The sequence below is a fragment of the Stegastes partitus genome, unplaced genomic scaffold, assembly GCF_000690725.1.
Source record: "Stegastes partitus isolate 25-593 unplaced genomic scaffold, Stegastes_partitus-1.0.2 Scaffold447, whole genome shotgun sequence".
NCBI classification, from domain to species: domain Eukaryota; kingdom Metazoa; phylum Chordata; class Actinopteri; family Pomacentridae; genus Stegastes; species Stegastes partitus.
This window is the reverse complement of record NW_007578178.1, coordinates 308,266-321,162: the sequence shown is the minus strand read 5'-3', so window position 1 is coordinate 321,162 and position 12,897 is coordinate 308,266. Positions and strand designations below refer to the sequence as shown.

At 41.5% G+C, this 12,897-nt stretch overlaps 1 protein-coding gene across 1 annotated transcript in view; it reads right to left on the bottom strand.

Annotated features, from left to right (window-relative positions):
* The window catches only part of ctnnd2b (catenin (cadherin-associated protein), delta 2b), a 173,160-nt gene that overhangs the window by 103,417 nt on the left and 56,846 nt on the right, over window positions 1-12,897 (bottom strand). Inside the window, exon 3 of the mRNA XM_008286297.1 lies at window positions 3,011-3,045. Within this exon, the coding sequence (XP_008284519.1) occupies window positions 3,011-3,045 (35 nt within the window). The remainder of the gene's footprint in view (window positions 1-3,010; window positions 3,046-12,897) is intronic.

Below are 12,897 nucleotides of genomic sequence, written 5' to 3'. Positions count from 1 at the left end.
GATCTTGTCAAGATGAAGTCCCAAAACTTTACAGGTGTGTAGCATCAAAATGAAAGCTGAGTGTGAAGATGCGTGACCCATTTTTACTGACTGCTCATATAATCTTGTAATAATGTGGTGACGCTGAAGGACATGACATTTTTTTTGTTTGGGGTTCATCTGTTGCCGTTACTCTTTTTTTTCTTGCTTTTGAGTTTTTTTCCCCACAATTTGCTCATCAAAATATACCAACAACATAACGTTTGAAGTTCAAAATTCCTCCTCGTTTAGCAGCTCATTAGTTACTAAAGAAGTGTCTCGACTCATGTCTCATCACAGAGCAGTGTGCGAGGTTAAACCCCAGGTCAGGGGTAAAAACCTCAGCGATAATCCAACAACACATCTTGTGGGATCGAGGTCCACCTTGTACTTAGATACCAGTCGTTTGTCTGTCGGGGAGAGGCTGATAACATGCCCAGAGTCTTCAAGTTAGAGAGGGCTGCCAAGGGGGATAAAAGCTTACAAATGAGTCTTAGGAGCAACATTAATCTCTTATCGAGACAGAGAGAGAAAGGGTAATAGTAGAGGCCTTAGTGAGTGGATTTAGGAGGCTGATTTTATTGACTTCAACTGACGCAATTGCAGACTGATGATGTTGATGCTGTTGGTGAAACATTTCCAGGGCTGTCTGCAGCATTACGCTGGATTTACTCTCACCCTCGTGCTCAAAAGCCAAAAAGTCATTTTTAAACCCGTGTGTTTCCGACCTGATGGGTTTTTAATGATTCGTGAGTGATGATGAGATCAAAAGGTCCGATTGGAGTGAGGAAGGGTTTTCCTGTAAAATAAATACAGTCAGGAGGACCGACGGCAGCAGCAGCCACTGGAAGTCCTCAGTATGAAACGTTCACAACTCCTGAGCTTCCTTGTGTCGGCCTCGTCTTTGTTGGCAGAGGTCGCCAACCTTGCTCTGAGATAATCAATCTACTCTCAACGCCCTATACACTTCAACGTGACTGACAAGGAGGCAGAGAGAGGGAGACCTAAGTGTCATGCATGGGCGGTGTTTTTTCAGCTACAATGCTGTCAAAGAAGTTGTCAAGCCCAGAGAGGTGTCTTCATTTGACTTTCAAATCGTCTAAAGGCTCATTGATTCTTGTTGTGCTTTATGGAAAACACTTCCCATCTGGCACCCCAAACAGGTTAAACTAAATGCTGAGAATTATTTGCAAATGCTGTTTGACCTTTACTCGGCTGTCAGAAGGGGTGAGCTGTCGGGAGGGAGTTTGAGAGACAGGAGCTTTTTGTTTGAATAAACCTTTTTCTTTACTTGGGCTTAAGTGTGGAGAGCAAATCATTAAAGCCTTTTTTTTTTTTTTTAAATATATTTTTTGGGCTTTTTGCCTTTATTTAGCGCAGTGGAGAGAGACAGGAAAGGGGGGAGAAGAGTGAGGGAGAGACCTGCAGCAAAGGGTCGTGAGCGGGATTCGAACTCACAACCGCTGCGTCGGGGACTGTAGCCCCTGTTCATGGGTCGCCCGCTCAACCAGGTGAGCTATACGGGCGCCCTCATTAAAGCCTTTTAACTGCTGCCAAAGATGATGTTATGTTAGTGCACTTTGAGACAAACATACATTTGTTTGGTCCAATGTGATCCATATGTTATTTCCTAGCTTTACTGTCACTCCTTTTTAGCCAACCAATCAGACGTTAGATGAGGGCAGAACTTATCACCTTCATAACTCAAAAAGTGGAGGAGAAGATTTATCCTTGTTGTGAAAGGGTCATGTTTGAACCCAAACCGTGATATTTTCCTAAACCTTGTCCAAACCATTTTGGTACCTAAACTTAACCAAACAAACAAAACTTAACCCTCTGAGCTCCAAAACCACCAACAGAAAAAACACCAAAATGACAGCATTTATCAGAGCCAGAAAACATGAAAACAAGAAAGAATAGTCAGATTTTAACTTTGAGACAGTTCAATGAACTAATCGTGTGTGATGTGTAGTTTTGTAGGTAAACCTAAACAAATCCAGGTTTAAAACTGTGATAACTCATTAAAATCCCTTTATCCTACACTGAATATGTTGACCAAAATAAACTGTTTGATTCTATAAAAGGCAAAATATTCTGTTCTTCTCCACACACCTATAAACCCGTCAGACATGTGGGACTTTTCGTTTGAACTGGGTTGAATTGCAGGCTTTGCTTATAGGAAACATATAGTGAAACAAATTTATAAAGTCAGTAGTAAAATCTGTAGAGTCACCATTTACTATTGGTATCACATGTGGGCACCTGGAAAATGTTGTACATGTTAATTCTGAGTTTTTTGCCCATTTTTGTAAAATAAATAATAATGCATACATATGCATACATACACATACATACATATATATATATACAGTCATGGAAAAAATTCTTAAACCACCCTTGTTTTCTTCAGTTTCTTGTTCATGGAATGCCTAAAAGCAGTGTTTTTGTCAGTACAATGCTGTAGCTATTGATGTAAGAACTTAAGTGATTTTGGTTACTATTATGAAAACCATGGAACATGTCTAGATATCAGCTCTTGAAGTAAACTCTTATGAGCCATTTTTGTTGTTATCATTATATTTGTCCAAACAAATGTACCTTTAGTGGTACCAGGAATTAAAATGAACTAATATTTTCTATCTATCTATCTATCTATCTATCTATCTATCTATCTATCTATCTATCTTTTACATTAGACATTCCTGAGTTCTCCCTACTTCTCGTCATGGTTGTGTTGTTTCTATAGAGGCACAGGACTCGATATTTCAGTTAAAAATGAGCCCAAAGTAAGTCAAAATGTTTGTGTATATGTGTAAAATACAAATAAAATAAAAAAGCCCATAAAAAAGCCCAGAAACTGCTTCGAGTTCACTACAGTTGGTGGTGGGGTTTTACAATGACTACCAGTGTAATTACAACAATTAGTGATAAAATCCCAACGACACAGGACCAGGTGAAAACATTTAAGAGTGCATTTAAGACGAAACAGTACCTTGGTTGTTCCAGCGAAACTTCTCATCTGCTGAGCTGCAAGAAACAAACAACAGAAAGAAAACAGGGTTAGAAATATGATTGAAAAAACGACATTTTACAGTAAGTTTTTGTTCTTGTTTGCTGGAGCAGCAGCAGAATTCCATTCAGTCTCACATGCTGTAAACTGAGTCTATTTCCCATCAAAACCCGCTTTATAGTTCTGTAATAAAACAGGGAAAATGCTGGTTTCTAGAGTTTTAAATCACCGTATATTGCTTTGCGAAAACCTTGTATCTCCATCTGTGGTGTTTCTCACCTTCAGCTAAAGGATGATAAACCACAAGAGTGCTGCAGTTTGGGGGAAATTCTTCAATACCTCGGGTACAGAGACGCTTCCAAAAAAAACAATAAGATACACTCCAAAGTACAATGCTGTCAAAGTGAAAACGGGGCTGTTTCTGGATGTTTCTTTTGGAGAACCAAGGGGCTTTTTTTTTTTTTTTTTTAGTCAGCAACAGCGTTATCTTGTCATAGAAAAGATTTCAGTAGAGGGAGCACAAAGGGATTTGAGATAAAAATATTCCTAAAAGGGCACAGTGAGCTGCTAAAGAAAAGAAAACATGAGTGTAAATTGAACTGGGACAGAGACTTTTTTTTTTTTTTTTTTCTGGAATGAAAAAGAACTGAGAATCTATATGCACTGATACGGTACTCAATAGTGGGCATAGGTCACAGATGGCTCTTTCACAGCTCTGTTATCATCCTTTTCTTGCCTCTTTAACAGCACTAAAGCAAAACCGCAGCATATAGCAGAGATCAGACAGTGAGACACGCAGCCGCAATCAATTCTGCTTTTCAAAAAAAAAATTATGAATAAGTTATAGAAAGTTGAACAAAGTACATAGTAATTGCCTCCAGCAGAACATAATACCAGGAGTTCTGTTGCTTTCTGCCTGTGTAGCAAAGCGGAGCGTCGGAGTTGTCGCGATGTTTATGAGTCGATAAAATTTCATCCACAATTATTATTATTTTTTTGTCTGGGCACATATTGTGTGTTTACAGACAGACTCCTGCTTTATCTCGGCAGCTAATATCCCACCTGTCTGCTGGGATTCTCATTTGTCTGTTTCAATACAGACATATACAACAGAAGATGTTATCGATATGCATCCGTCTGTTTTTGCTTGTCAGATAACTGAATGGTTACAAGTCTCAAGCAGACTCATTTCCTTTCATTTCCCCCTTTGTTGTCCTAACAGTTCAAGGAGAGATGTAATATTTGCCCCTTTTGACAGCACGTTTACGAGCGTGTTAGCAACCAATCAGCTCTTTTAATTGGTTGATTGGCTCGTTTAATTTGCGTCACTCCAGAGAGTCGGACGGAAATCTTTGGGATGAAATGTGTCTTTCTGGCTACACAGGAGAGGAAGTGCATGGATTAGTTTGTAGATGTGATTTATGTTTTGCACTTTCACTGCAGAGATACGTTCAATATTTAATGAGTTGACTTGTTGGTCTGGGTGGCAACATGTGGCTTCGACCCACAGCAGGTCAACATCTACCAGAAACTTAGCATTAACATACAGATGGCTGATGAATAAAAGGAAACACCTGAACCCTGGGCGCCTACAGTGAGGCGATCTGTCTCTGTTATACCGTGGAGGCCATTTTGCTGATGGTTGGGTCCACTTGTCCCCTTAGAGGGAAGTATCACTGCAAAATCAATACGGAGCTGTTCTGATGGATCGCCTTTATCCGATGATGAAACGTTTCATCCTGAGAAGTGGTCTCTTCTGCAATGACAGAGTCCCCCATCCATAGGGTGACCGAGGTTTCACTGAACGGCTTGATGGGTATAAAAATGATGTGGATCGTTTACGATACAACTCGCTTGTACACCTATGAAAGATTTTGAACTAAACCACCAAACATTCAATTAAAGAATATGTTTTGTAAGAACGGTGTTCATCCCTCCAGTAGAGTTCTAGAGACTAACTCTGGTGGCACATGGTGGCCCTTATGATGATGCTTTTTTCCTTTGATTTGTCACTTGTCTGTACAACCAATGTATACTAAGAATACTAAGATAATAAAAATTAACCATTCTGAGTATGAGACTTTGATATAATTATGGAGGCTTAAAGGTTAGTACTTGCTACACAGAAATAAAAATGTCTTGGTTAACAGTCTGGCAATCTACCTCATCTTTTAATTCTATGTTTAATCATAGCTGCAAGGTGGCTCAGTGGTTAGCACTGTTGCCTCGCAGCAAGAAGCTCGCTGGTTCCGTCCCGGTGAGGACACCTGGGATCTTTCTGCGTGGAGTTTGCATGTTCTCCCCGTGCAGTGTGGGTTCTCTCCGGGTTCTCCGGCTTCCTCCCACAATCCAGAAACATGTTGAGGTTAATTGGTGATTCTAAATTGTCCGTAGGTGTGAATGTGAGTGAGCTTGGTTGTCTGTCTCTAAGTGTAGTGCCTTCACCTTCACGTCAACTGGGATAGAGTCCAGCCCCCCATGACCCTAGTGAGGATTAAGCGGTGTATAGATAATGGATGGATGGATATTTGTCAAGTACAGCCATAAAACTGTTGTTGGATTGACACACTGTCAACCTGTAATCTGTAGGACTATGTAAGCTATTGTTTTGTTGTATACTATGGTCACTTCTAGTAGTATTTTGTTTGTTATCACTAATGTCGATACAGTATTCTATATTCTAGAAACCACATACACACTAGAAACCTTTGAAGCATCCTCTCATGTATTCTAACTACTACACCGACATGACCACAACCAGTGATATTTATCAGAAGATCTCCTGCACCACCACGTGTTACAAATCCACATTAGAGACTCAACCGATTCATCTTCTGTCCACCTATTATGTTAACCAGGCTCATCGCGCCCCATCGCGTTTCCTTTTTTAGCCCGAGCGCTAGTGACTGAAGCTCTAGTGGTTCAGTCAATAATGCGGATCAATACAAACAACGTTAGCCACCCTGATACAAGCCAAAGCCATAAAGTTATGGAAGTTGGCTGCAGGCACCATGCAGTACAGATAATTAGCTGCTAACAAGTATAACAGATCAGTGCAGTGTGACGACACACTGTGTATATGACACGCTCTTACTGGTTTGGGACTCTCTGGATAACGGTATCATCCCTAAGGTTCTTTTTAGTGCTCTCTGAAGAGGAATAGACACTTGATTTTAGAGATTTTCTTCATCCTCTTTTGAGGCCAAACAGTCTTGAGTGGATCAAGTGCTGCCTTTAAAAAATGTTTTATATCCATGTCCGCCTAAACCGGAGGATGACCAACCACTTATTTGTAAGAGGCAGATGCTCAGGTTGGTTACGCCGCCTGCCAGGTTTAGAAGTAGACCACGAGATGGTAGGTGAAAACGAAGAGGTGAAGCTTTAGTGATGGTATGTACAGTATACATGCAATGTGAAACATACTGTATGATGAGGCTGGTTTTCTAAGAGATTGTTAGAATTTTTGAAAATGTGTTTATTTGCTTTCTTGCCAAGAGAAAATCAATGCCCCTTTGATGTCTGTGTGTCTCCAAGCCAGACGTATTGGGTAATAAACCTAGTTCAAAGATCGGACTACTATCGAATGTTAAGCTCGCTAATAAGCATGTTGCATCTGAACCTCGGGCAGTATTTGAATGATTTTGTTTCCTCCTGTCAAACTTTTATTCTCTATGAACTCATTTTTCACTGCAAAATAAAGTCGAGCAGCTCTGTGGAAAACAGCACAACCATAATCATGGCTACAAGTAGAGGGAGCTGTTGAGCACAGTCACATTGTTACAATTCCACAAATCTTGTTTTTAAAAAAAGATAAAAACGGAAGTGGAATTTCAAATATTTTTCCAAGTGGGCACACATGCTACCAATATTGAGGGTAACGTGTGGTATTTATATGATACAACTTACATTTTTACAACCTCTGCAAACTAAACGTTTTTCAAGTTGCTATTCACATTAACTGTAGAGAGATGCTTTAACGTGTTAATGTGTTTTCCAACAATTTGCAGACAACCTGCTCCTCTGTATACTGTTTTTGAACCGTGTTGCATTTACTTTATTGATCAACTATGTTTTATTTTCCTCTCAGTCTCTCAATTTTTTTCCCACACTTATCTCTTCTTTGCCTTGTGTAAACACTGCCTGCAGTTCAGCCCAACAATGACTACATTTTTGTCTCAATTGTTTCATTTGTCATTTCTAAAAAATGACAAGTTGAATAAAGTGATTTTGATAAAATAATTGATGGTTTTATGTTTAGATTTGGTTCATTTTACCAGCAGAACCACATGCTACACAGTCTCTGGTTGGGACAAAATATGTAATTTTAGTGAATTTCACATGTTTTCAAACCTGCCAATGGGCTTTGGGATTCCTCAGGTTAATTGTGAGAAATAATAAAGAAAAAACACCCAAGTTTCATTAGAACTTTTGCTTTCATTCTTGATGCTAAGCTAATGGTCTGCTGGTTTTATCGTACAAACATGAGAGCGGTATCAATCTAGTCAGCTTAACTCTCCAGCTATTTTTTAACACCTTTGCCAAATAAGAGCTATGATTTTATTATATCATCACCAGTGTTTTTCACATTGTGACCCTCTGTTAGGTAACACTATCCTCTCCTGTCAGTATATCGCTGCTTGACTGAAAATAAATAACATTTTGGTATAAAAATTCTCCACATCAGGAACCCAAAACCTGCATAGCTAAGCCGACAAACGCTATCCGCTCCCAGCGAACACAGAACAGATGCTATTAAATCATCCCATTGATTACCTCCACTCTGTGTGCGTGTATGTGGTGTGTGACGGATTGCGGAGGGGAGCCAAGCGGTACATGTTAATGGGACCCTCTGTCAGCATAGCAAGATCCCCATTCATCAGGCGTTATTATACCCAAAAAAAAAAACACACCCCCACACGTGCACGGAGGCACGCACACGCAAGCTCTGAGGAGCACGGAAAGGACGCGAATGCATCACACGAAGCAGGGGAGCAGAGGGAGACTGAACCCCGGTGTCTGGGAGGATGGAGTGTGTTTATATCGGACAAACACCTCAGACGGAGCAGAGTGATGAGGATTATTATCACTAGTCTGGCTTCAGACGGGCAGTACTGATGACACAGGCTGAGTCAATGTTTTGTTAGAGCAGGACAGGCCGGTCTTGGTATTCTTTTCCTGCCTCTGCCGGTGTCAAAATGTTGCCTCAGTGCTCCCGAAAACGCCTGAGAGGAGGTGAGTGTGTGTTATTTACCGATGGTCAGGATGTGATGTAGGTATAACTAAATGCAAGGTGAGCGCTCACATTGAAACCTCGCTGCGAACTGCGAGGAAAGAGGCCGAGTGATGTTAGCATCAAGTGGTTACACCGACATGGGGCTGAGGCTGGAATATAAAACAGTCCAGAGGGTGTCAGATTTCTGTCGGTGCTGAGCGGGGTGGGGTGGGGGGGAAATACAGGAGTTTGTTCATATTGTCAAGGGGAGCAAAGCAGACAAGACAGGACCGGAGAGGAGAAGAATTAGATCAAGATATAGAGTAAGAGAATGTCTTGGAAGAGAATAGGCTCAAACATAGGAGAGCATAACCATCCTTAATCTAACACAGAATAGGATCATAAATCAGAGTCGGGGTGGGATCACTGGGTGAAAAAAAAAAACAGAGCACCGTTTCTTATCTCCTCCAGACTAACATCTCCACTGGTAGCACTGGTGTTGCCCACTTTCTCAGTTGGTCGCACCAGCACATCATTTAGCTGCAACCCCACCCCCATTTTTTTTGGTGCAGCATGGCATTAACCAGCCTTCCATGTTGTCTTTTTCTAACCTACTTTCAGTCTTTCAGTTTCTGATATCATCCCTACAGCTACACTAAAATCTTCACTCGCTGAACATCTGCTGATTGATGGATACTACAATGCTCCCTAAACGCCTCACATGCAGTAAATGCTACCTAATAGGATGCAGCACCGTGCACGGGGAAGCCTCTAGTCTCCTACTCGTGTTACAACACAAGCAACATCTACAGGCTGTTTTCAATGAGCGTAATGCATTTTAAAGGTCAATACTGCAGTCGGGCAAAATACAAAGCATGATTCTTGTTGATATTACAATAAGAAAGATCTAATTTTGCAGTCTTAGCATTGCATTGGACTTTGTGACTGAATGTAGAACTGTTCCACTGCCTTCACCTGCACTCATCAGCTATGTCTGAGTCTGAACTGCTCCCTCTCCACCATCCTCATCCTCTCTCCTCATTCTGTCTTTCCAAATAATCAGCTATAGACCGACTGGGAGGCAGGGAGAGAAAGACTGTACTACTTTTAGTCACAATGGCTAACACGTGTCGACCAGAGGGGCACCAAAACAGCCTAATGATCATCGTGCACTCGTAAACTTTTAACTTGTACGCACCTAAAAATGGTCACAGTCTGGAGCCCTACTCCATTTTGCCATTTAGCTCTACTAGCTTAGCTTTTTGCTCTACATCTACAGCTCAAGTGATCTCAACACAGAAGAAATCAAGAATTTTTTTTTAAATTTTAGTTATGAATGAGTAATAGTTTGAATTGTTTATCAAGCAACTTATTCTGGTAGATTAATCGCAGCAACTGGACTTGTTTGGGTTCCTTGAAGACGTTTCACCTCTCATCCAAGAGGCTTCATCAGTTCTGACTGACTACTTGGGAGTTCCAGATGCATATATCCTAAAGGAGCCATTAACACCTGAGTTTGGGTTTCAGTTGGGGGTTTGTTGCTCCTCCTCCTCGTCATTTGAGCCGTTAGTGCTCCCGCTGCCACAAAGGGGTTCGTTGGGGTCTTTTGTGGCCAGGTGTGAATGTGGTTTCATCTTCCTGGGGAGAGATCTCAGGACTGAATTGTAAACAGGTGAGAGGTGATGCCTCAGACCTCCACCTCTGTTGAGGGATGTTCTGTCCAGTTTGACATAGATGGCTTCTTTCACCCCTCTCTCAAACCATCTGTCCTCCCTGGCCAAAACCTGTACGTTGTTGTCTTCGAATGAGTGTCCTTTGTCCTTAAGATCCTTACTGATGAAGCCTCTTGGACAAGAGCTGAAATGTCTACAACGAACCCAAGCAAGTCCAGTTGCTACGATTAATCTACCAGAATAACCATGACCTGGATGACTGAGAATCTTCACAGACATGTTTATCAAGCAACAAGACTCTTTGAGGTTGTAGTTAGCTATTGAACAACCACACTTTGGACTGAATGCTAACTCCATGCTAACAGCGGCAGTACTAACATACTGATGTGTAGCACTGTAGAATCAACCCCCCATGAACAGCAGTAGGCTGTGTGGTAAATTCAGCATAGTGGCCAATCACGTGAAGCACACAGGCCCAACAAGCATTGGAACGTCTCAAAGCGACATATGATGTTTCTATTCCTGTTCATTCATGTGTGCAGGAAATCAGCTGGGAGTCTCAGTGGTGCATGCTCTCTAAAGACTCGACTTAGGAAGATTATAATGAGCATACTCTATGGGCCCAAAATTGTAGGAGCATGTGGAGCATCTGGATACCTGTTGAAGTAAGCCAGGAAAACTGTTTCGGCATATGCCCAACTTTTACTCAAATAATTGCGGCGCCATTTTTGTAATCTGGTATCTAGTTTTCTGTAATGCATCCATGGATAAATTGTTCACCATCTTAGCATAGCAGGCTGACAAACTGAAATGTTAGCCTGGTGATGGAGCATGAGCTCAACATTAACTTGGGGCTTCACCCTAATTCCAACCTTGAAATCCTGAATGAAAGTGTTCTATGTACCTGTGATTGGTTAAAATCTTCCCATCGCAGGCTTGATTTCCTTCGAAACAGGAGGTTGTGCAGAGGTGTAGTTTCCTCAGACCTTGAATTACAACAAGCTGAAAGGTCAATATGGAGTTTTTGCCCACTGATGCCAAAAAATACTGTCTGCTCCAGCTTTAAAATATCAACAAAGTTACTTCATCCTGAGTGAGTTGTGCATGTTGGCGAAAAAAAAAAAAAAAGGGAATCACGCCAGTAATTGTTGGGATATTTTACTAAAAATGATAAAGGTCAACCTCTTGGTGGTACTCAAAGAAAGGTCAAAGGGATGTCAAGAGGCTTTGTCCTAATAAAGAGGAACGTCAACATTTTATGGCAATCGATCTAACAAATGTTCAGACAATTCAGTCTGGAATTATGCAGTTCACCAGCTAGCTAAAGCCACATTCTTACTATGGCTTAATTCTCCGTACTGCCTCTGGCTTGTCAAACATGAGATTTTGCCACTTTTCTCAGTTTTATATGAATTTTTGTGGGCCGTTGAACAAATATGTTGCTTGGGGATCTTGGAAATGCTGACTGGGGAATGGGGGAGCTTTCATTAATGTTGGTGGTTTTGGGATTGACCCACAACCTTGTGAATAATAGCCATCTGAGCTACTGCATTCCTGTTCCTGCCCCCCAGAAGTCCTGCGACTACTCCCGGCAACCAGGTATATCTAATCAGTGCTCACTATCTGCAACGCCTCATTGACCTCTTGGCCCAGGATACGCAGAGACTCAGTGTTTTTTCCCATTGAGTCTCTCTGGTGCATCAATGGAATGTGACAGTATAATTAGTGGAGCAAGAGAGGACTAATTGACAGTGTGATCATCTCGCCTGCTGCAGGTCATGCCACAGCATGGCACTTCATCACCACTAATGATATAATGCTGTGGGTGCAGGTGTGAGCGCGGCTTAGTTTGTGTGTACACAAAGCGACGCTCGGATTTGTGCGTGCCAACGTGCAAAGCTCAAATATAAGAGCTACGAATGTACCGAAGCAGTAGAATTAGAGGAATACACATGTCTAGGGGGGGAAAAAAAACACATTTATTCTTTCTGCACTCATCCTCTGCTGCCTTTGCACAAAATACAAACATATTACGTAATCCAAAATAATGTAATCCGAAGTAAAGGACAATGTTGTTTACTGCGAAACTGCTCAGCTACAATACCGTATTATCTCCGAATGCCTCCAGCTATTTTTACTAGCTAGAACGACTGACCTTGTTAAATTAGGATGATAACGTTAGACAAGCCTCCCCTCAAGTGTGAAAGTCAAACTGAGAGAGGCTCAGTCCTCATTTCCAACCCGCTTGGCTAAAAAGTGATTAGTAAAAACTGATAAAGCGATTAGTAAGAAGTAATTAACAGGTCCTCTGTTTCCCAGCACAAGACAGCTACAGACTGTGTGACCAATGAGCGGAGTCAATATTCACCTTTAGCCGTGGATTTTGGTCTTCGCCAACAAACGAAAATCAAGAGGACTACATGTGAAGTTTAACAGCTCATTTGCTAATTTGGGCAAATTAACTGGGGTTAATAACCACGAATTACATTTATGTATTGACTAAATACCCCAAAAAGTCCTCTCTGTCTCTTTTAAAGTTAAATATTTAGTGATTTTTTCAATGACTATAAACCCTTCCAGCCATAAAATGGTTTAGATGTAACTCCACACTATGAACTCACTGCAGCTGCAGCACACCAGCTCACCTACACCTCTGTTCACTGTTCACTCACTACACAACGGCACGCTGTAACATTGGAGAAATTCAGCCAAATGAGCTCAAACCAGAAAGTGATTCTAAAGAGGAATAATGATCCAGACAGTTCCACCCTGCTAGCTGACAGGATTGGTTCCTTAGGTTGGAATGCTGAAAGGTGGTACTTTTTTGACCGCAGGCAAAGAAGGAAGCTGAAAAAAAACAAAACAATATCATGTAGGGACGGGGAAAACATGCAAACTAAGTTCAAGCTCAGAACCTTGTTGCTGTGAGGCAACAGTGCCAACCGCTGCACCTCAGTGTGCTGCCACCTTGCAACCAGGTCACC